The 22,080-nt window shown below is 43.2% G+C and overlaps 3 protein-coding genes across 22 annotated transcripts in view; 1 reads left to right on the plus strand and 2 right to left on the minus strand.

The window, feature by feature from the left end:
• The window catches only part of ZNF207 (zinc finger protein 207), a 22,573-nt gene extending 20,119 nt beyond the window's left edge, over positions 1–2,454 (minus strand). For 12 of the 14 annotated variants that reach the window (XR_008208011.1, XR_008208015.1, XR_008208017.1 and 9 more), the window contains exons 1-3: positions 1,989–2,176; positions 578–704; positions 8–146 (exon numbers count right to left, since the gene is read on the minus strand). Coding sequence is in view for 2 of the 14 variants with exons in the window: in XM_052688389.1 (XP_052544349.1) it covers positions 8–146; positions 578–704; positions 1,989–2,029 (307 nt within the window). In the remaining 12 variants the exon portion in view is untranslated. The other 2 variants (XR_008208009.1, XR_008208008.1) reach the window with 2 other exon arrangements.
• On the plus strand, positions 2,339–8,362 carry CUNH17orf75 (chromosome unknown C17orf75 homolog). Of its 2 annotated transcripts, none has more exons than XM_052688401.1 (10): positions 2,339–2,781; positions 2,988–3,059; positions 3,285–3,410; positions 3,616–3,756; positions 3,965–4,022; positions 4,674–4,790; positions 5,166–5,230; positions 5,349–5,485; positions 5,948–6,051; positions 6,191–8,362. In XM_052688401.1, exons 1-10 carry the CDS (start codon positions 2,645–2,647, stop codon positions 6,398–6,400), a joined length of 1,167 nt encoding a protein of 388 aa, XP_052544361.1. In that variant the 5' UTR covers positions 2,339–2,644; the 3' UTR covers positions 6,401–8,362. The 2 variants fall into 2 exon arrangements, with proteins under 2 accessions (XP_052544361.1, XP_052544360.1); XM_052688400.1 differs by having other exon boundaries at positions 2,343–2,781; positions 4,671–4,790.
• The window catches only part of RHBDL3 (rhomboid like 3), a 79,319-nt gene continuing 65,164 nt past the window's right edge, over positions 7,926–22,080 (minus strand). For all 6 annotated transcript variants that reach the window (XM_052688398.1, XM_052688395.1, XM_052688396.1 and 3 more), the window contains 6 exons: positions 21,174–21,398; positions 20,306–20,454; positions 16,777–16,889; positions 14,480–14,580; positions 13,490–13,550; positions 7,926–12,780 (listed from right to left, as the gene is read on the minus strand). In XM_052688398.1, coding sequence (XP_052544358.1) covers positions 12,509–12,780; positions 13,490–13,550; positions 14,480–14,580; positions 16,777–16,889; positions 20,306–20,454; positions 21,174–21,398 — 921 coding nt within the window. In that variant the 3' untranslated portion in view covers positions 7,926–12,508. The remainder of the gene's footprint in view (positions 12,781–13,489; positions 13,551–14,479; positions 14,581–16,776; positions 16,890–20,305; positions 20,455–21,173; positions 21,399–22,080) is intronic.

The following is a 22,080-nucleotide window of genomic DNA, read 5'->3' on the forward strand; positions in this document are numbered from 1 at the left end:
ACTTTACCCTGAGTTTTTTGTTCAAGTAACCTCCTCCGTTCCTCCATGTCTTTTTCTGGAATGCCCTCCATGCCATAGATTTCCAGTTCAATATCTGTTCTCCCAGGAATAGCATTTGGAACAGCGTCTATTGTTTCTTTATGTACCTAAGAAGGGAAGGAAAAAAACCTCCTGATCAAAATTCAGGTTAGATTTAGGTTTGTCTGCACTAGTTTAATTTCAAAAGACAAACAAAACATCCTTATTGGGAAGCATATCTCTAGTCAGCCATTTTCTGGATACTCCTCTAGTCACTGTAACTACTGACGTCTAAAACTAGTTTCTAAAACTCTAATCACCAAGACAATGCAATTCATCCACTCCTACATTCAAAAACTGACCACAAATTTCTCTGCTGCATACCCACCACACAAACTGCTAGCACATCAGGAGACCTGCTCGTGAAGCTTAACACTACTGATTTTCTCTCATCATTTTCCAGGATTGTGGAAACCCCAAGAGAACACATTTTTTTAAGCTGATTATTCCAATTTTAGACACTGTCAAAAAAGTTTTCTGCAAGACTAAAGCTTCTTACCTGCATGCAATGTATAGCTAAACCAGGTCCTGTATACAACTTCTTATGACATATATGGCATTTAAAGTGCTTTGCTTTTTGATGCTGTATAAGGATTTTTTCATCATCAAAATCCCTGTTACAATACCTTTTGAAGACGTTAAGGAAATATTTCACACTGAAAGTGAGCTAATTAGTATTGTCGTTTTTTTCTTCCTAAAGGAAACTGAAAGCACAGAAAGCAACCCTGAGTTTTCAGAGCACCAGTATTTCATCCATGTCTGAAACCAAACCTCCCTCTTCACATCACCCAGTAACAACAACCAGAGAACAGCAAGATGTGCCCATGCAACCATAATCATAACATTCTGATAGATGCTTTTTTAAGTCACAGTTTTTTCTAAGTGGACTCCTCTTCCTCCTTTACATATTTTCAAATGTAAATTTTAAATATTACTAAAATGTTGCTAGAGCAGCAAAGGAGAAAGATGACAGATCCACAAATGGGAAGCAACACCAAATACTCTGAAGCACCCAATTAATAACACATATTGGCAGCTAACGTTTATGGAAGAAAAAAAATACAGTTTTAATGGAGAACTCCCTTTTCAGCCACCCAACTGACCAAAACTTTAAGACATCACAAGATTCATTGTAATCATAACAGAACTTTGTTTCTAAACTGAAACATCTGAAGAACTTTTCGAGCTGTTGCGTAATGAGAGGCAAATGGCCGTTTCTTTTGTGCAGCTCAGCTAGAAGGCTTCAGCAGGCATTGCAGCCATCCTGCTAAGCAGGAGAACTACACTGGGTACAACCTGCTTCCCGTTAACAGCGTGTCCTTCACTTTCAACAAAGCCTGGTAAACAAATTCCACCCGGATTATAAATTCCTTTATTAAAGACTAATAAAAAAAACGGCAGAGAGGTATGCTTGCAATCACTCTTCAACAAAAAGCAGATTACAAAAGGGCTACCTCGTGAAGAACCCATTGATATTTTTACATGCCGAGATGTTTTGACGCAGCAAATACAAGTTTTATATTCTAAAATGAGCTTTCCAACAGCTCTCACTCCTGCAACCACTCCTGCCTCACTGATTAGCGCCCAGCACGGCGCTGCTCACGGAGATGCGATGCCCTCGTGGGGAACAACGGCCGCTCCGGGCCCAGCGCAGGGCGAGCGGGCAGGCCGGGCCAGCGGGGGGCGGGGAAGGATTAGAGAGGAAGGACACGGGGTAGGCCGGGCCAGGATGAGGGCACAGAGAGGGAGTGAGCACGAATCCAACGGGAAAAAAAAGAAAAAAAGAAGAAAAAAACCCACAAAATTAACAACAAAAAGATCGGCGCTCACGGGTCGGCGCGGAGCTCCGCAGACACCGGAGGAGAACCCTGCGCCCCTCCCCCACCCCGCCCCACACAGCGCAAGGATACCAGCACCAAGGCTTCAGCTGCTTCTTCTTCTTACGGCCCATGACGACGGAACACGCGACCTACGCAGAAAAAAAAATTAATAATAATAATAATAATTAAAAAAAAAAGACCGGCAGACCTTCTTCCCCGCCGAGCCGCAGCGCCCACAACCGCCGCCGCGCAGACCGAGGCAGGCACAAAATGGCCGCCACGCACCTCCTGGCACGGCCGCCCCCGAGCTCCCAGAGCGCACCGCGCGACGGCGGGAAGGGGGGCCGCTCACGTGACCAGCTCCGTCCCGGCATGCCTGAGGGCGGGAGCGGCCATTTTGTGTAAGCCTGAGGGGCGGGCTGCGGGTTTGCGAGGTGGGTTGGGTAGAGCGGTGCGGATTCTGTAACGTCTACTGCGTCTTTCAATAAATCACGTGAGCGGCGGTTGCGGCTGCACGAGCCGTCCTGCTTTGCTCACTCGGTCCTTCAGTCCTGCGCTGGGTACCGCTGCGCGCACCAACTGATCCGGTCCGCTCCTGAGCTGCGGGCTCCGCACCGCCCTCACCCCGCGAGGGGGCGGCGCGCACCGCACAGCCGCGGGAGGCGCTGAGGCGCAGCCTGCCCAGCCCTCGGGGCGGAGAACGGGGGTGGGGGGCGTAGCGGCGCGGCTGGGCGGCGGGGGCCGTGATGCTGGCGGCGCTGCCGGACGGCGATGAGCGGGAGCTGGAGAGCAGCGAGGAGGGCAGCGGCGGTGCGGGAGACGAGCGGCGGCCGGAGCGGCACGGCAGCACCTACCACAGCCTGTACGGCTACCGGAGCCGCAGGTGAGGGGCCTCGCGGGCGGGCGTTCCCAGGCCCTGCGCGCTGCCAGCCGCTCCATTCTGCTTTTATTTGCACCTTTCCGTAAAGACTCTTGTTTTTTTTTCTCCTGTAACGTTCTGATTTCCTGCGCTATATCACCCTCGGGCCGTACCTTTTCCCAGCGCCCGTTCTGCCTGCAAAAGGCGTGCTAAGAGCTCCTTGCCTTCAGGTCATCGCGGCGGGGAGCGGATGGCGGCGATGGCGGCGCGGCACCTGGGAGCCCCCCCGGCCGGGACTTCAGGTACGGCGCTCCGCGCCCCGTCCCCTCAGGACGCCGTTGCTGCAGCACAACTGCAGGCTGTGCTGTGGTGGGCAAACTGCTGACTGCACTGATGGGCCTGAAGGCACAGAGAGAAACCACAGTGCTCCTCCTGGAAGCAGAGCGTGACGGCATGCAGGCGCTTCTGCTCTTCTTCAGAAGCAAAACATTTGTTACTTGCTAATGCTTTCATCTTGCTTTTTAAAGCCTCTCTTTGCTGGACACAAACTTACCAGCTGAAGCAGAAACCGAACTGCGTGGTTTTATTGCTAAACGCCTGGCCAAAGGAGCTGTTTTCGAAGGGATGGGGAATGTAGCAACTGTGGATTTGAGGTAAGATATGCTTTTAAAAATTACTTGTGAATGAAAAGGTCTGAGAAACATTGGTAGCATGGCACACCTTGCCATCACCTAGCTTTAAACCTGCTGTGATTGCATGCTCCCGGTCTGTTGCTGCTGTTAATAACAGCTGTAAGTGAACACTTTCCACATTAACTTATAGTAATATCTTTAACAACTTTTTTCTTTTTTTGCACAGTATACCAGAATGTAAAGTTGGTTGTTATTACTGTCTTTTCCAACATGAAAGTCTTCTAGAAACAGCAACACTAGAATCGGAAATCAGTGCTCCAGAATATGTAGTTTGTTTCCTAGGTGGCTCAGAGAAAGGTCTGGAACTATATCCTTACCATTATCTTTCCATATCTGTATGGAGAGGGAGATGATGGAAAAATGATACTGTCTTTTTGTCCGTGTTCTCCTTGAAATCAGCACACTTATGCATATGTTCCACTATGTATGTAACTTAAAATATCAGAAACAAGCATATACTGAAAGCACAAAATGTGGATCTTAATTGATGCATCTTATTTTCCTTAAGAAGATACTTTCAGACTTGAATTGGACAAATACGTTCAAAGTCTGAAGCTAAGCCTTGACTTGGAGGTAAGATCTAACTTTTTACATTTGTTAAGTGGTGAAAATGACATTTTAAACAAACGTGTTACTCAAGCCAACCAGAAGATGTAGTGTGTAGAAAACAAACACTCAGAGATGGATACAGGCTTCACTGTAGAGACAGTGAATGTCTAGAGTACTGTTAACCACAAAAGTCAAGAGGGGAAAAAAAGAGGGACTTCTTTGTGCCAGTCATGAATCTCTTAGAGGTTACTTGCAGTTAGCTTCAAAGAGAAAAATGACTAAGAAAATGTAATAATCTACAGGAAGGGTCTCTGTGTCTACCAAGAGCCCTGCCAGTTCTCAACAGCAAGGAAGGATTTCTACTGGTTGTCCTGTCACCAGTATATTTTATGTTTCTGTTTCATCTTGCATGCTCCAGCAGACTCTTTGCTGAGTATGCATCATAATGTGATATAATGTTTTGTATCATATATTACAGTTCTTTCCCTTCACAGCTTACACTGCAAAAAGCATGGCTTTAAATGTCAAACTGATTATTTTGATCTAGTGTGGTTTGCAATGAAAAGCTACTTGACATCTAAATATTTTAGGTTGAATAGATTATTAACAGGCTTCTGTGTGTGTAGAAATCAAACCTGTGACTAAACGGTTTCATGTTTTAATGTTTTACAGCAGAAAACGTTGGAGACTTGTGTTAACCCCTACTTAAGAAGCTGGTTTGAGAATTCCATATGCCCAATTCAGAGAGTAGTACAGCTCTTCCAGGAGAAACTGGCCTTCTTGTTACATGCTGTATGTGTATTTTTAACTAACTAAATAGAAGAGCTTCAGCAGCTATTTCCACAACTCTAATATGTTTAAAATGCTGCTTACGTTTCCTTTCTCAAACAGGTGTAAATTAGAAACATCTTCTGCAATATTTTTGTTTGTTTGTTTATTGTTGTTTGTTTTGGCTTTGGATGGAATAGCTAGTTAAGTATAATCACTGTATTCTGAATGCAAAGCCAGCTGCAACGTCTATAATGTGGAATATTCCCTTGGCTTCTTCTCTTACTCTGAAAAGAGCAAAATTAATATGCTTTGTATTTCTTGCTAGTAAATACAGTACAGCAGTAGAAGTAATATCCAACTCGTGTCTAACTTCTAAACTTTTTTGTTTGTTTTAAGGCACTGAGTTATACTCCTGTGGAAGTAAAAAATGCAGATGAAAGAACAGAAAAAGACATTAGCAGGTAAGGATGTTATGAGACAGAGGAACATGAGAGTAACTGCTTTCGTGTGTGATACCTTCCTCTTCTCCTCACTCAGACACCATGTAGAAACAGTGGCTCACAATAGTTTTTGTGTTAGGTTTCTGGCAGCTGCTAGCCTCCAAGGCCTTGTTCAGGAAGGCACAATGACCTCCTTGTGCATTGCCATGACTGAGGAACAGCACAAGTCAATGGTTGTAGACTGTACTGGAGCCCAGCTTCAGCTGCACAATGCAGGTGAGATTACAGTTGTTAACACCCCTGTATTCCTCTGGGCTGCTGAGACTCCTTGGTTTTAGAGGTATTTGAGGATATTCAGCAGCTCATAGGTTCATGCCCATGTAGTCTGGATTCTGTTTGGAAACTAAAACGCTGCTTTTCCTATCAGGTAGTAATTTGTTTTAGCAGTTCTACTTTGCGGACTATGAAACTATAATGTATACACTTCTGGGAAGCTGAATTTTTTTTTTTTTTCTCCCCAGTTGGATTTTTGACAATTGTGAATTCAACAATCAGAGCAGGATTTCATGCAGCCACTGTAGCTGTGTTCGCTTTTCCATGTGTATTTTTTTCCTTCAGGCTTAATTCCTGGCTCACATATTGTCAGCTGTATGAAACAAGGTGAATGCAGCTGTGTATCCATATTGAGCTGGTTTACTTTTTGCTCACGCCTTCTCTGTGTTCCTGAATACTTAACAGGAAGCAACAGATTCTGTGAGGACTGGATGCATGCTTTTGTAAATGGTGCTGAAGGTGGAAATCCATTTCTGTTCCGGCAAATTTTGGAAAACTTTAAATTGAAGGTAATGGTTGGTGTGTGGTAAAGACACATCACTCAATTCTTATGTCAATTCATTTGTCTCTATTCTTCCTTCACTTTTCCACATCGTATTTTCTTTCCACATACAAAGATAAGAAAATGTTCTGTAACTGTCATTCCAGGCAATACAGGACATTAACAACCTGAAGAGGTTTATTCGACAGGCTGAAATGAACCACTACGCCTTGTTCAAGTGTTACATGTTCTTAAAGAACTGCGGCAGTGGAGACATCCTTTTGAAGATAGTTAAAGTAGAACATGCAGAAATGCCAGAAGCCAGAAACGTAGTGACTGTCCTTGAGGAATTCATGAAAGAAACAGCAGTGGCTTAAAATTATCTTAATTATCCTACAGTTGTTGGAGAGTATTGTATAAATCATTAATTTCTTCTGTGCAGCTTAGTTTCACTACTGCAGAAAGTTTTCTTTTAAAAGCATTACCTGAGTCAAACCTAAGTGGCAATTTCAGCTCCTTCTCTCCCTTTAGAGAGAAAGCAGCATGAGCTTTTTTTAATGTGTAAATATCAGATCTTAAAAAACACTACTTTCACTGCTTAACATTCTCCTGAACTGATGTGTTCATCTTGTGAGAAAATCATTACATTTGTGGGTTTTGTTTTGCTTTTTTAAAGCGTTAGCATGACAAAGGAAAGTATTTTAAATATTTTAAGTATATTTAAAATTATCATGTCTAATAATTAAGATCCGTTTACTTGTTTTAGTAGAAAAAGAAGCACAAACATTTAGATAAATGACAGTAAATGAGTTCATCTTTGTTCATGTGAGAGAACATAAAAAGTCTGTAGCTAGTTTCTACTTCCTACTTTCACATCAACAGTTTTGTTCTTCTATGATTGAAGAAACAAGTTATTTATTGACAGGAGACAGAAAGCCTGGGCAGGGCTTTAGGACTCAACTGGTATGTGCTTCAGTCTGTTCATGTATGTGCTGGGCAGGCATGTTAAATTCCCAGACTAGATTATGAATCCAATTCATTTGTTTATATTTTTGTGACCAAGATCTTCTTTGTACATTCCTAGCATCGCTTTTGTATAATGAAAATAATTGTATGTAGTGAAGAATTAATCGTGAAGATTTTCTAGAGTCAATATTAACTTCATAAAACTTCTTCATAAATTGAAATAAACTGTCCAAAAAAAAGAATTGAAAACACTTCCTTGTGTTGGCATAATCCTAGTAAAAATCATACTTTTAAATAGAAAAGAAGAAACAAAAAGCCTAATAAATAACACAGAAGCAGCTAGTTTAGTTGGATACATGCCTGGAGGGTGTGACACACAACTGTCTCCAGCAATCAACTATGAAAAGCTGAGGAAGAAGTGCAGCCATGCTTAGAAGATGCTGAGATGTGCGCTTAGTCTGCAACCCTTCCGTCCCAGGGAAAAGTTTTAAGCAGTCTGATGTAATTGGTCTTCGTTCCCCTCAGTTCTGAGATCACTGCTGCCATGGAGCTTCAGCTGTTATGTGGTGGGACAAGATGTGTCTGAATGCCACTCAGAAGCCACGTCTGTCCTTGTTTAACTCGTGGAGAAATACAGCAGCGATTCACTTTCTCCTTTATCAGACAGCTTTAGAAACATAAAAATGAACCGTTGATGTCGTTATTAGAAGATGACATCTCAGCTCTTACAGCCGACTGCCCTTTGGTTAAATACTGTAATTGTAGACAAACTTACAAAACTGACTGGAAGATTCTCCTTGGATGATTTTTGGCATGTGATGGAAGACAGCTCTGTTTCATAGGGGGAAAAAATCCACCAACAAAAATTTAATGGATTCTGCGCTCAAATAATATTGTTACAACAAAAATATACAGAATGTACACAATACAAAAATATTTGAAAACATACCATAGTGTAATTACCTTGCAAATATTTTGTTTTACTAGCCCTTAACGGGAAAGTATCATTTGCTCAGTATTTTAAGGCAGAAAATTACATTGTTTAGTGCTTTGTGTTTAACGTTTGGATATGTTGTTAGGTTAGTAGTGTAAGCAAAAGAAAAGCTGAGCAACTAGCTTTATTTGCCAATTAATGAGACACTGAGGGAGTCAGGAGACAGTGACTAACATATCTATTAAGCTCATTAGAAATTAAAGATGTTGCTACTTGAATCAGGCCTGGGGAATATTTTGTGCTCTGTATTGTCAAGTACCCTGAAACATAAATTTTCTGAACTACTACTACTGGCATTTCAGGAATATCTCATTAGAAAACTTTTTCCAATTAAGTGCTGTTGATTAAAGATGACATTCAAAGTACATTTACCTTTGAACGGGCTTGGTTTCTGTCTTTAGTGCAGTTCTTTACAGAGCTGCAAAATGCACTGCTTTCCTTTACAACCAGCTCTCAGCATCACTGACCGCAGGAGGAATGTTTTGAGTCACAGTACAGAGCAGTGGGAAGCAGCCCCTGCTACAAAGGAAACAGAACAGCAGTGATAGTCGGAGAGCCTACAATCCCAGAGGTGTTTCTGTTCTCTGGATCCTGGATTGCCTCCAGAGGTTGCTGGTGTTGAACTGCATTCATGTTTTCTAGTTCCACCTCAGGTAAAGCCAGTGGGGTTTCCAAAGTGGAACTCTGTGCAGTTACACAGACTCAAGTTTTCTTTACTCACTGATGTGTGAAGACCCTCTCTGTGATCCTGTAAGCCTAAATGTTGGCACAAAACAGCAGCAGCCACATAAGGCCAGCAGATAGCTGTTATTTTTGTATCAGTTCTAAATGTGTCAGACTCCATCCTTCACACCTAGTTCAAAATGAAGCTATATAATTGACTTAAAAAACAAGGGCAGTGTAATGCAGCAGAAGCAAGGTCTTGGGACACAAAATCCTTAAGCTTTATGTCTAGTCCAGCAGCTTTAGGCAATAACTTCTCCACCCTGCCCTGTCCCCACTGACAAGATACTTCCTTCTGCTGAAAGAGCAAGCAGTGTAGAAACACAATGTGCCACAGAAGTGCCCAGCTGCCCCACTGACTAACGGGGGGAAAAAAAGAAAGGTGTTGGCTTAGAAACTTGGCAAAAGTGAATTCATCAGCATTTTTACTCCTCTCTACCTCAGTCAGCGACGGTTCCTGGTAAGCACCGCTCCCACCCATCCTCTCCTTCCTCCTCTTGTTATTACTGATGTGTGCAAAATTAATCTCCACCTGCATCCAAGAATCGAGGAATAACAGGCGCAGTCTGCAAGCCGCGTGGACTTTGCTCTCCCAGGTTGTCTTCCACCATTGCCAGAGCTGTCCGAGCTGCTGCTCCCAGCTCGGATGGGCCGAGCCGAGGGCTCAGCGTGGCTCTGCGCTGTGTCGGCGCGGCCGGCAGGTGTCCCCGAAGGAGCTGCAGAGCCGCCCTGCGGTGCTGCCTGACCGGCAATCACACACGGAACGGCTGCTTGGCCTGCGCTGTGTCCTCACTCAAGGACGGGGGCACGAAATAAACTCCTCCAACATGCGTTATCTCCACTCTGTGCACTGCTAACAGTCCTTGTCTGCCGTTCTGGAGCTGCACATTCACACAAAAGATTCACTTTTTATCTTTTTATCTGAGCAATGTAAAATCTTGGCAGCATCTGGACTAAAACAGAAGCAACCACCAAAACCAGTCGTCAGCGGATGGTTCCTTCAGGAACACACTGCCACTGATCAGCTGGAACCACAAGTGAGCAGGATGGAGAATAGCAGAGCTCTGCCATAAGCCAGCAGCATCAAGGACATCTGGAGGTAAAAGCAAAGCCTGTTTGCTGTTAGCTCTCTGGCACTGCAGTGCTGTGGCACTTCTGGGTGCATTAAAAAACATTGTTAACTGGCTTTCCTGATACTCTGTAAAAATATAACAAGTTTTCACAATATACTTTCAGTGATATAAACATAATTATAAAAAACTTCAGCACTTCACAATGCTCCTGACTCCATAAGCTGATATTCTTAATAGAGAACAGGCTATGCATACGATCTGCTCTATACATGGGGAGATATTTCAGCTCTGCTGAGCAGGAATGAAAGAGGCTTTCATTTCTTCACCCACAAAAATCCAGTACTGCTCGAGTCTGACCTCTCTGATCCCCAGGGCTGTTTCAGATTTGCTCAGACAGCAGATGGGAACACAGGAATGGAAGTTGGAAAGATGAACAACTCACAAGTTCAGTGAGAGGTTTTTTGGAAAAAATTACTTTGTGTTCACTATGTTCATTTATGGATGAAGGACCAAGGAAGGGCACCTAGACTGCTCTGTGCAGCTCCTATCTGGCAATTCCCATTTCCTGCTCACCTCTGGTTTAAAGGCATCTGTATTCAGAAAGGCTTAACAATTGGTGAAGAAAGAATGGCATTAGCCATGCTTTTCTCTGCATTCTAGTTCCCCCCTCCTGCTTGTCTATGGCTCTCCAGGGAGACAATCTCCATCAGCATGGAACTCGCTGACCAGCTCCTGACCTGAAGCAATGCACATAAAGTTTTGTGACCGCTCTGACCTGGACCCAATCTGCTGAGATGAAATAGCACAGGGAATGAGCCCGTTCCTTCAGACAGAATAGAGCTCTGACCCTTGTCCCTCGATCTGAGGGCCACAAACATGCCAGTCATGCAGAAAGGTGCCCTCTGAGATTCCATTTCTGTGCACAAACAGCAAAACTTGGTTCTTTTGCACGTAACGCTTACTCCCAGCTGTAGAGACACTCTTCCTTCTCCCCCTTCTCTTTCCCTGAGGCAACAGGATTTTTACGAGCAGATACCACAGGAGCAGAACTTCTACCTTCTGGAGAGATTTCTCCTGCAAAGGCAAATAAGGGAACTACAGTTGATGATTTCTTGGGAACGTCCCCTCTAGAAACACAGGCTCCCACCAGTTTGTGGTTTCACCAATTACACAACTGAGAGAATAAAGCCTACGATACAAAAACACTTAGCCACAGAGAAAACCCAGCTGCTGCTCTGCCCACAAGATGTGCCACGGAAAGCTGGCGGTGGCTGGGCACCAAGCTGCAAAGAAAAAGGAAAAAAGGAGCTCATCTACAAAGACTCCCATTTCTGCTTTATACAAGGTACCAAACTAGGTGGACAAAGGGGAGAGAAAAGAAAGGCATCCAAGTATCTCAACTGTAGTTTGGCAGCTCTCCAAAGTGAGAGGCAAAACTGAATATGCACCTTACACAGACACACACTCTGCAGACATTCCAGTCTGGTCCCCAGGTTCACTCAGGCAGCACGCATCGTGTGGCTGTATGGACTGTGTTTCAAACCAGATTACTAAAATCTGGGTTTGACCTATGCTAAGCAAAAAGGCATCAGTGCAACTGACTGTTGCTTTCTCTGAACTTCCATTGCCTCAGAAAGACTTGCCATCCTCAGATTTTAGCAGCCATTTGAAAACCAGTGTTATGAACTTCACAACGTTCACTGTAACACTTCTTTCCACTTCAGGAGGAAGCCAGACACATACCCTGATTTAACCCAATACCTTCAGTGGACAAAGCTGGCTTCAAACAGACTGGATGGCTCTAAAGCTGGAGCCTGTTGGAAGAGTTGAGATCCCTGCTTAGATATCACTGCAGGCCAGGCATTAAATCAATACAGCCCCAAATAAAGTGAGAAGAAAAACCCCATTGTCAACTGACAAAATCAAAACTGAACATTTGCCTTCCTTTCCTCCATCTCTCAAAAAGAAACCCCAGCCACAAGCTGTAGCCACAACAGGCTGGGAAAAAAAGTATAAATCAAGTAAATCGTGCATGGTAAATTCACCTCTAGCCCAGTATCCACATCACTCTAAAGAGTTTCCAAGGTTTATAGTGCAATTTCATTTGACCTGTAGTTGAAAGACCAGTCTCCATCACTTTGGGTGACAAAGTTCTGCTGATCCCTTTCAAAGGTGCATAAAACAAGTTCCACCAAAGGCTTAAAATTTTAAGGAACCATTCAAGTAATTAGACAGTGGCACTGGTATGGCTGAACAGTCAAATGTATCTGTAGAAACCAAACCCAGTCTGCCTTGGGAGTGTCATGCAAGTCTAGTTAGTAACTGACTGCTCTTTTTCCATCTTGTGTTTAGTAATATTGAGGAGATTCATTCAACAATTGGCTGTAATTCCAGCACTGACCAGGAAAATGCAAATATCCCATACAGAATATTGATGTGTGCTAACAAACCATGTGATAAATGTCCAAGTTCAAGGTGCCCAATGGAAGCCCTAGCAGTGAAGAAACTGCAGGGCCCAGGCCAGCCAGCATTACAGTACCTGCTAGATTTAATAACAAACTGATCAGTCCATTCACTTGTGAGATCTTTAAGCATCTTCTTCCACACACGGTTGTGTTCAAAATAATCATCCTCCCCTAAGTTAAATATAAAAATAGAACCTCCATCTTCTCTCGTATAATGCAGCTGGCAGACTGCTTCTGCTCTCCAGAGTCTCCTGTCCTGTGCATTCAAGGAGGGGGAGGTAGCTTCAAATCCAACAGGCTGTAGGCAAAAATGTTCCAGAAGATGGCAAACAACACAAAGATTAGATAAATAGAAAGGAAGATCCACCATAAAGTCTGATCTTGAAGTCTCTGCTCATAGTTCCTCAAGATAATGACACCGAGGGTGATTCCAACCATCACCCCTCCCAGGTGAGCCATGAAGCTAGGATGTGGGCATGGAGGGTAGGCAGAGGGGTGGAATCGCAGCCACACAGCTCTTCCAAATTCAAAGCTCACTGGAACAACAAGGACAAAATAAATTAATAGTTTAAGTCTATCCCTTCTCAACTCCACCTTGCAAGGCAGCACTACATCTTCTGAAGAGGCAAAAAGAGTGAAAAAGAAACTGCCTTGTATAGTGAGCACAGGGAGGCTGGGAAGCCATGGTTATGTAAGGCACACAGAGATGAGATCTCCCCTGCGGTCTGGGCTTGTCAGAGTGTAGACAGGCAAAGGAACATTTCTCTTTCAAAGTTTATATCAAAAATAAGGAAAAAAAATACCAGAATTTGAAGACAATTTTCTGTTGATAATATACAATCCGGTTTCTCTCATCAAGGCACCCTGGGGATGTGTCTGGAAGATAATTGACTGATGTATGTACAATGGTGTTGTACATACAGCAAGTGCTCCAGGAAGCCTAAACATGAGCATTATGAAAGTACTGTTTGTTTGTGAATTCAGAGAGGAGATGCTTAAATCCCAGATCTTCACAATTCCATATGCTACAGATGCTGGTTAACAACAAATCCTCATTTAAAAATGCTTATGCTGAAAACCAAAATCAGCATTTGAGAGTGATGTGACTTCTGCATGAGGAAGTTCCAGCTGCAAGTTCCTACCAAAACTGCTGCAAAGTCAGAACTCCCTGTGTCAGCACAAACCCTTAGGACAAAGACAAATGAGACAGGATTGCTTATTCACCAGGTATTGCACAATACTTACTACAGATCAAGGCAACAGCCATGCGTAGCAGTTTGAATTGGCACTTCATTCCAGACCAATTCTGGAAAAGAGACAAAGAAAACAAAGTGATGCTGCATGGATATCTGGATTTTACATTCAAATCTGCACTGGAAGAGCATCTTCTAGGCTTGATAAAAGTACCACAACACACGCACGTGTTTTCCAGAGCACATACATCAAACCCTCTGTCTTTGCCGCATCCAGCTCACATTATCATCTCACACAGATCCCACTGGGAGCTAAATTACCACTATTCTTATGGTTGTTCTGCTCTGATACTGCTAGCAAAGGACAGATGCGTGCTCCTGTACCACCACACAGCAATCTGAACCATGTGAAAAACAGCATTCTCAGCAAAACCACTGCTGTCCAGTGCTAAGCTCAGGGCTTGCACAGGCAGACATGTTGGCTTTGCCACAGCCCTTGTAAGGACCCTGGATGAGCTGCTGTTTCTAGATCTTCCAGAAATTACAGTGCTGATATTCACTGACCTTTATGAAGTACTTCATGAGGTGAAACAGCTAAAAGATAGCAACGCTGTTATGATCAGAATTCAGTGTCAGTTTGAGTTTTATGAAAGGGAATAAGGGATATTCTACAAAGAATCCAACAAATAAAAAATTTCTTTAGGTACTTCCTAACATGATATGACACACTGCAGACAGAAACAGCTCCGCAACTTTTGTAGATGCCGTCAGCTCCTTCTCTTCCAAAGAGTTCTCAATCCATTCAATAAAAACTGATAGTTTCAAATATACCAATAAATATTAACAGCACCTTCGGATTCAGCTTACAAACTGTTAGTCATTGATGCACCAATCCACCAACTATAGTGTAATATTCCAGGACCAGGCCACTGGGGTGAGACCATTGAGCAAGCCCTGAATGACCAACAGCTCGGTCAGGCCCTCTTCCCAATCCCAGAGGTGCTCACCTTCAAAGAGGTTGGAAAGGCATTCTGCTACTCACCATGACTATATTGGCCAAGTGAGCCGAGACAAGGGCATACACGCCTCCGGAGGAGCCAACCACAGGTGCAGTCATATCAGCCACTGACACTGCCAGGGACCCTGGGAATTAGAACAAGGCTTTGTCAGAATTATCAGCCAAATAAAATCACTTTTCTACAATAACCACTATTTCTGCATCATCTGCTACAGGTCAGCAATACGGAGATAAATAAAAGGAAGGGGGAAAAGAGAAATCAGTCCAATTATTTTGTACCTACTTAAAAAGACTGCGAGCCAGCACGAGGGAGCAATGCATCTTTGAACCTATACTGCAAAAAGTATATATACACTCTGCTTAAAAAAAAAACAACAAGGAAGATGGACAAGTGCCTTCATCCTGTTCATCACCAAAGGATAAAATAGAAGTTGCTCTTGCACTGACAAGATAAATATTTGCAAACTTTAAAAGACTGGGGACTGATCACTTAAACCCAGGACTTTGATCAATGTTCAGCCTGTTACTTATAAAACTGCAGAGTAAAGCTTCCTAAAAATAACCTGAATGAAAGCAGTCATCATGAGATGGCAAAATGTCAGTTCAATCACATAAAGGTACTGCTAATAGAAATACTTTCAAACATAGACACTGCTTCTCTTTATCCCAATTAGAGGCCTGGATCTGCTCAAAGCTACGATATAGCAAACTTTAGAGGTAACTGAAAAGATAAAGAGAGACAAAGGCAGACTTTGTGCACAAAGCAGGGATAATGAAGACGTTTGTGATGAGCAGAAATGGGGAAAAATCACAATGACTACTCTGGAGAGAGTCATCAGTCGTACAGAATCTTCCAATAGGCTTCCTGGCTAATTGTTTAGGTGATTATGGTCAAAAAAGAGCTGAGCTTCCACCAGCATATAGCTCCCTTCTTCACCACAGGGACCTGAAACTTCTCAGCTCTTAAGCAATGCCATTAAGGGACACGTTAATCAGAAGTTAAGAAAGGAGTAATCAGAATCCATGCGCTCATTGCAGGACCCAAGCACTTAACTGCATCTCTCCATCTACACTTCCACATATCCTTTTGTCAAAGCCAGACAAATGAGAAAAACACAAAAGTAGGGAGTGGCTACTGCAGCATGTATCCACATTTTACTATTTATTCCTGATTGTTTAGGAGCTGCATTATCTTTATATCGCCACATCCTCAGGCTCCTTCCTCCATCTCCTGACATACGTCAAAGAACAAAGCACATTTAATAACTGGCTAACAACAGAAAGAGACAGAGGGATTATGCTTATGTAATGCTTCTTTGGGGTTGTCCAACCACATTCATAGTTCCAACCTGCACTGAGAATTTCCCCTGCCATCAACTTGCAGTGCTCACCTGGGCTCAATCATAGCAGGTTCAGTGCTTGCTTGCTTTGCTTACCTGGCACAGATGTGCAGTGTGTATGTACAAATTAAGCCCCATGACTTTGCAGACTGATCTATGTAGAAAACTTTGTGCCTGGAGAGTTGCAGACTGGGAACCACTTTAATGCTTATTAAAATAATAGGCAAGAAACACCAGAGCTGGTCTGCTCACTTCTCTCTCTGCATTAATGAGATGCTGCTTGTACCATGCCTTGCCCTGTGCCCTAATCCAATTATTCTTTTTCACAGCCTCTTCCAGGAATGCAGTCTATCTTACAATGATTTTATCTGCTCATTATTGAAAAAACAAAATTATGGTGATTTTTTTCCCAGTTACATAAATCTTGAACTGTGGCAGTCAATTCTTTGTTCCAGGTTCCACCGTGAAGCCCTCTGTTGTTCTCACACTCTCCTCCTGTTTTAATTAGATGTTGATCTATTGTCAGCTAACTTTCATCACCTCCAAAGTGCTGGAAATGCCAAACATAAATAAAAGAAGTACAGCACAAACTAAACATCAATCAAAACCTATAGCTTCACGATCAAATTAATTTCCAGATTTCTTTGCACTGATCACAACATACAACTAAATACTTCTTTCTTAGGCTGTAGAAACCAGACAGTGCAGGACAAATGGAAGAGCTGGCGCAGGACCTGGGGACAGGGTGGGGTGGGACAAAGGTTCCTCATGCAGGAGGATGATGGAAGCCTGTGATGCCACATTTCTGCTAGCCTTCTACGGGTTGCAAGGAATGTACAGTGGGGCCACAAGTGTCCTAAACACAGATCAGACTGCTCTTCTCCTCTACACAAATGTCACAAAACATTTCTTCTTTGCCAAAGTCATCCCAGACTACTTTCAGATGCCTCTCTGTCTAGGGCATGCAGAAGTGTAACCTACCTGCCACGACTCCAGCAACGTACACAAAGCTGATCCTTGCAGCTCCATGCACCATTTCCAGGGGAACCCCAACCAAGAGCTGAAGGACAACATTGAGACCAAGGTGTTCTATCCTGCAGTGAGGAAAAACAACAGTTGCACTCTTTTCTGTCTCCCTTCTCCCTTGTGACAGAGATATCTCAGAATGAGATCAGATAGCATCTGTTCCATGAAGGGAGATTGTAACACCAGGACTGACTGCTTACGAAGCAGGTAGATTTAAATGACACCATGGCACACCCTCAACACACAATACTAGCACCTTCTGTGGGAAAAAGCACAAAGTAGCTAATGCACTGTAAGTTTATGTCATATTTCATACAGGAAACGGATTGCTTGCAGCCAGACCCAGCAATACTTGGTTTAAGTTCTATGAATTTTCACTGTTTTGGACTTTCTTCGTGTTACCATAGCAATTTCCCATACACATCAGAAAAAAATGCTGATGATAAAATGCACTAATGATAGAACTGTCTCATGAAGGAGAATTTGAAGTTGGACCAGAAAAAGCTGCTAGAAATGACACTGCAGAAAAATGACTTTTCCAGATATCTTAATGAGTTTGTTATCACTTAATTTTTCTCTAAGAGTAAATTTCTCTCTGTGCATGGGACGCTCAGCACCATAATTCACCATCACTGGGAATTATGGAAAGTAACCAAGTATGTCGATCATCTTGCTCTTGAAGCCATTGGGCATGGGTGCATTCTGGCAATCATTCCGATCCTGGTTGTTCACAGAACTTGGGAATTAAATTAGGAACAATGAGCAAAGGTCAAACAGAGATCACAGAAAGGAGTCAAAGCACCCAGATGCCCTTTTACACGGGGAGGAAAGAAGCTTCAGCTGGCAGCCAGTGTCACGAGGCGGTGCCTGACATTTTCTCACAAAGCACTGGGTCTTATTTTTCAAAGGCAGCTTTTGTATGGGCTCAGCAAAGTTTATCCCCAGCCCGAAAGTGACTGCCCCGAATCACAGCTGTTCTTAAAAGACTTTGCAGGAGCGATCCTATTCACTCTTCCTCCCCATCATGCTAATAGCACTGAAGGCTCCATAGTCAATAAGCACCCATAAAATATAATTAGCCTTTGCTGGTGCTGAATGCGTCATTCTTGAAATGACAATTTCCCTGATTTATTAAAGACTTTCTCCTTCCCTGGGACCAAACAAACGGGACTGAGAATCAATGCAAGTCATTAGTTATGGCAGTGTTACAAATGTGTGGGCCTCAGATAATCAACGTCAGCTTTCCATGAAAGCAAAGGGCAGAATTTACAACTTTGCCTGGCTTTTCAGCTCTCGACAAAGCTCCCTGCACCAGGACCATCACAAAGTCCACACATTTTTGGGATCTTTCTAGAGAAACAGCCAGCCAAGCCTTAGCAACTGCCGCCTTTTTGGACACCTTCTGACTTCAGTGCACAGACCAAGTGCACTAAATTAAGCAACAGTCCATATTACCATCTTAAAGTCTCAGCTGGAAACAGGACAACAATAAACCCCATGACATTGTCTTAACCTCTCCTTTGAAAAACAGAGAGTGATGGACTTCCACTACAAGCATTATTATCTTTCTAAGATTTATCCCCCCTCTTGATACGAAAGGAGATTTACACGTTATGTGTTAGCCATAAACGAGCAGTTAGCCTAACTCCAGATACTGCAAATAAGTCACGGGGTTTATTATTCCAGCAGGACTCATCACTGTTTTGAAGGCTGTAACAGCTGGAGAATTTGGAATCCATCACAAAAGCAATGAGACTTTTGCACAACAATTTCACCACTGCTCGTGGCAAAGCCAGCCACAGGTGTGAAGTAAAGCTAATGTATTTTCCAGACAGTAAGTGTGGAGAATGCCAGGGCACTGCCTGCTATAGGTTAGGGCAACTTTGCACAGATAGGAAAGAATGCCACAGGGGACACAGGGACACATATTTAAGTGCTGCAAAATTATAATTGTGCAGGTGCTTCTCTTAAACAAATTCCCGAGCAATCTGTGGTTATAGAAGTGAAACAGTAGGACTACAGCAGAAACAGAATGAAAATCAGATACAAATTAGTTTGTGTGAGTTAAAATTGTGTTCCTTCTTTTCTACAAACCCACTTCTCCTCACCTTTCTAATTCTCATTTTACATAACCAGCCTCACATTTAAGCACAACAGTCTGCACTTGTAGACTGATGCCTCTGTAATCAAATTTACCGGAGGAATGTAGAATGCAGGGTACAGATGTCACCACATTTAGAAGTTTCCTCTATAATTTTTTTTCTACTCTCCTTGGGTCAAGTCTGCTCTATTCCAACCGTAATTTTAATCCAGAAATCTGGGGCACATCTTGTGCTTATGGGCAGTTACGCACAGGTTGGATTTCCATGGCAGAGAAGGGACATCAGCTTCCTGGTGGAAAAAGGAAAAGATCTGCTTGATCTTTTTGGCCTTTTAAAGGAGATCATTGGTTGATGGGAATATAAGCTTTCTATTTAAGAACAAAGGATCTTCATTCCGTTTCAAATTATAAACCACTGTTAAAAAGCTTGTTGCTCTGATTCTTCAATGACAAAATTAAAGAAAATTGCAATTATCTGCCAGGAATGTGTAAGGATAATGATCTGAGAAAGCACGTTGAGGGGGTAGAGTGTTTTGTACAGAGGTGAACTTTTCTGTGACATTCACTCGTCACCATGGCATCACAAACGTCACATAATTAAGTCTCTGAATCCTGAGAGGACCAGCACAGTCCACAAGCACAGAATTAGAATCCCCATGCCTTGTGTTCTCTTCATTCTGCTACATACCTCCCATGGGATGAAGGACAATGTATTTTATTTTATTGCACCTTCATTTTACATTAGACGGACTATTCTCTGTCCATCTGTCCAGATGAGACTGTCAGCTCTTAAGGAACTTAAGGAACACACTACTGTTAGTACAGTTTGTACAAAATGGGAGTCCAGCTTTGTCTCAGATTTCTAGGCATTATCCCAGTCCTTACAGAAGAGACAGCATTACTAAGCGATGACACTGAGTAGGCATGGGAAATTTCATCCACTTCTCCAACCTTTACTAGAAAGTCTACCAAAAATACAATATCTAGTTCTTAAATATCAGTCTAGCATCTTTTCAGACTCAATACATCACTTGCACATCTCCTCTAGACAGACAATGGGCTTCAGCTTTAGGTCAGTTTTAGGAAGCACAGGAATGCATACTAAGAGGTTGGTGTGATCCCAAAAGTGCAGGGACAGGAGCAGCATCTATAAAGTTCCTTACATTGTTTCCTCCCTTCAGACAGCTGTGAAGGTTTGCCTCTCATTGCCCAACACTCCACAACAGCTTCAGATTTTAATACATAATTTAGGGTTGGTTTTGTTTGTGTGCTCTCCATTTTTTTCCCAATTGATTTCTGAGTTGATTCAGTCTCTTTTCTCCTCCCACTCTCTGAGGAACCTGAACTGCCTCTGGAAAATCTCTGCAGTTTGTAAGTACTCACCCTGCGTGCATGAATATGTAGGTTAGGTACCTCCAAGCCTGAGCACGGAGTTGAGGATGGTAAAGTAATGCATTTTTCAGGTATAAGGGATGGGTGACTTGCAGCACAAATCTGTCTAGCACCACTCCATTGTAAAGAAAAAAGGCAACCTAGAAGAGCAGGAAGATTCCTTGGTTAGCAAATGCCTTCTCTCAGTGAAAAGCACTTTGCAAACTCAAAATCATGAAAGGAAGTCAACTGAAAAACAAATTTTTCTACCACCTGACAGCTATACAGCATGTATGTTCCCTGTTCTGAGAAACCTGCAACACATCAGCCTAACTCCATATGTGGCTTTCCATTACGGATCAGTCACCAAGTTAGAGGAGCTCAGCACCCTCAGAGTGCCATAGGATATCCTTCTCTGTTTATTCCAAAGCATCACTTAACTACTGCACAAAGCTCTTTTGTGAGCAAGAAATGAGCAGGTCAGAATTTTTAGTCCAGTTCTGCTCCCTCCAATTTCTCCCCATTCAAAGAGCAGAGGTAACCATACAAGAGTTTATTTCTAATTCTATTATTTGAGCTACCCCTTAAACTGTCCAGATTTTCACTTCTCAAAAAATTTAGCTTTACTTTCCCAAATTCTGTAGTTTCATATACAAGTTGCTTCAATGACTAATAACCACAAATGGAGACAGACAGGAACACAGCCTCCATTTACATAATCTACACATACACGTAGGTAAGTCAAAAGAGCCATTTCAGCCTCATGCTCATCCTTGTCTGGATCCACACCAGCCCCACGATGGCCTTTGTTCAGCCCACATCAAAACCTCAGCAGTGTGAGGCGAGTTCCTCAAATCAGGGCATTAAATAAGGTACTTGCCTCTACGATGGTGATGGTAATCATGAACCAGGGTGGAGGGCAGCAGGTATAGCTGTCGTAGTACCACTTGCGGTCTATCTCTCGCGGCAGGGTCTCATATGCAACGTGTCGGATCAGCCTCTGTGACAGGCTCAGCCCTGTTTCCTCCAGCAGCGCCTTGCTGCACAGCCTCCTGTTGCCCTGAAGGATGGCTTGGCGGAAACTATTCGACCTTTTGTTGCTCATCTGTGTAAAAAGAAAAACAGGAAACCATGAGGACGAAGGAAGGCCTGGCTCAACCTTCGGGGAGTTTAGTACCAATCTGGCAGCACCAGACCCATGTGGTCAGGAGAACCGCCATCGGGCTCGAGCTGTAGGAACCAAGCCTCAGTCTGATCAAAGTGACCTACGCAGGGTGCAAGAACAAACAGTTGCAGGATTCACTATTTTGGGACCAGTAAATGAGGTCAGAGTAGAACACTGGCAAAGCAGAGCAGAGGCTGCTGATGTACCCAGCTGAACTCTCCAGCCCATTCACCAGCCTCCTTCCCTTGGCTTCCCCTGATGCACTGAACTTCCCTGTACCTTCCATCAACAGGGGCAGGAAATTTCTTGAATGCAGCAGTAGGTACATTCACAGCATCTAACCTGTATGTTCTGATCCTCGTTGGCAAAGTTTAGCTCTGCTCAAGGAAAATTATCCCCTTAAAACCAAAACAACTGCAGTGAGCAGTACCAACAGGACACACACTGAAGTGTTGAGCAGGCTATTTTAGCTGCTCGTAAACTTGCAAGAAGAAAGGATCCATTTTCTGGTAAGTTATACTCAGAACAGGCAGATTTTGAGAAGGTGCAGACTTCAGAGGATATGGCCAATTTGTTTTGCATTATCACGAGAAGTGCACAGAATTAACGATCTTTTGAGTAT

The sequence above is a fragment of the Tympanuchus pallidicinctus genome, unplaced genomic scaffold (assembly GCF_026119805.1).
Source record: "Tympanuchus pallidicinctus isolate F22 unplaced genomic scaffold, pur_lepc_1.0 scaffold23, whole genome shotgun sequence".
NCBI lineage: Eukaryota > Metazoa > Chordata > Aves > Galliformes > Phasianidae > Tympanuchus > Tympanuchus pallidicinctus.

Excerpts from the sequence above, each read along its gene's own strand:
- CUNH17orf75 (XM_052688400.1), top strand. The coding sequence starts at position 2,645 with ATGCTGGCGGCGCTGCCGGACGGCGATGAGCGGGAGCTGGAGAGCAGC. Across the intron at positions 3,411-3,615 it reads GTAGCAACTGTGGATTTGAG|TATACCAGAATGTAAAGTTG; the intron begins GTAAGATATGCT and ends TTTTTTGCACAG. Across the intron at positions 3,757-3,964 it reads TCAGAGAAAGGTCTGGAACT|TTTCAGACTTGAATTGGACA; the intron begins ATATCCTTACCA and ends TTAAGAAGATAC.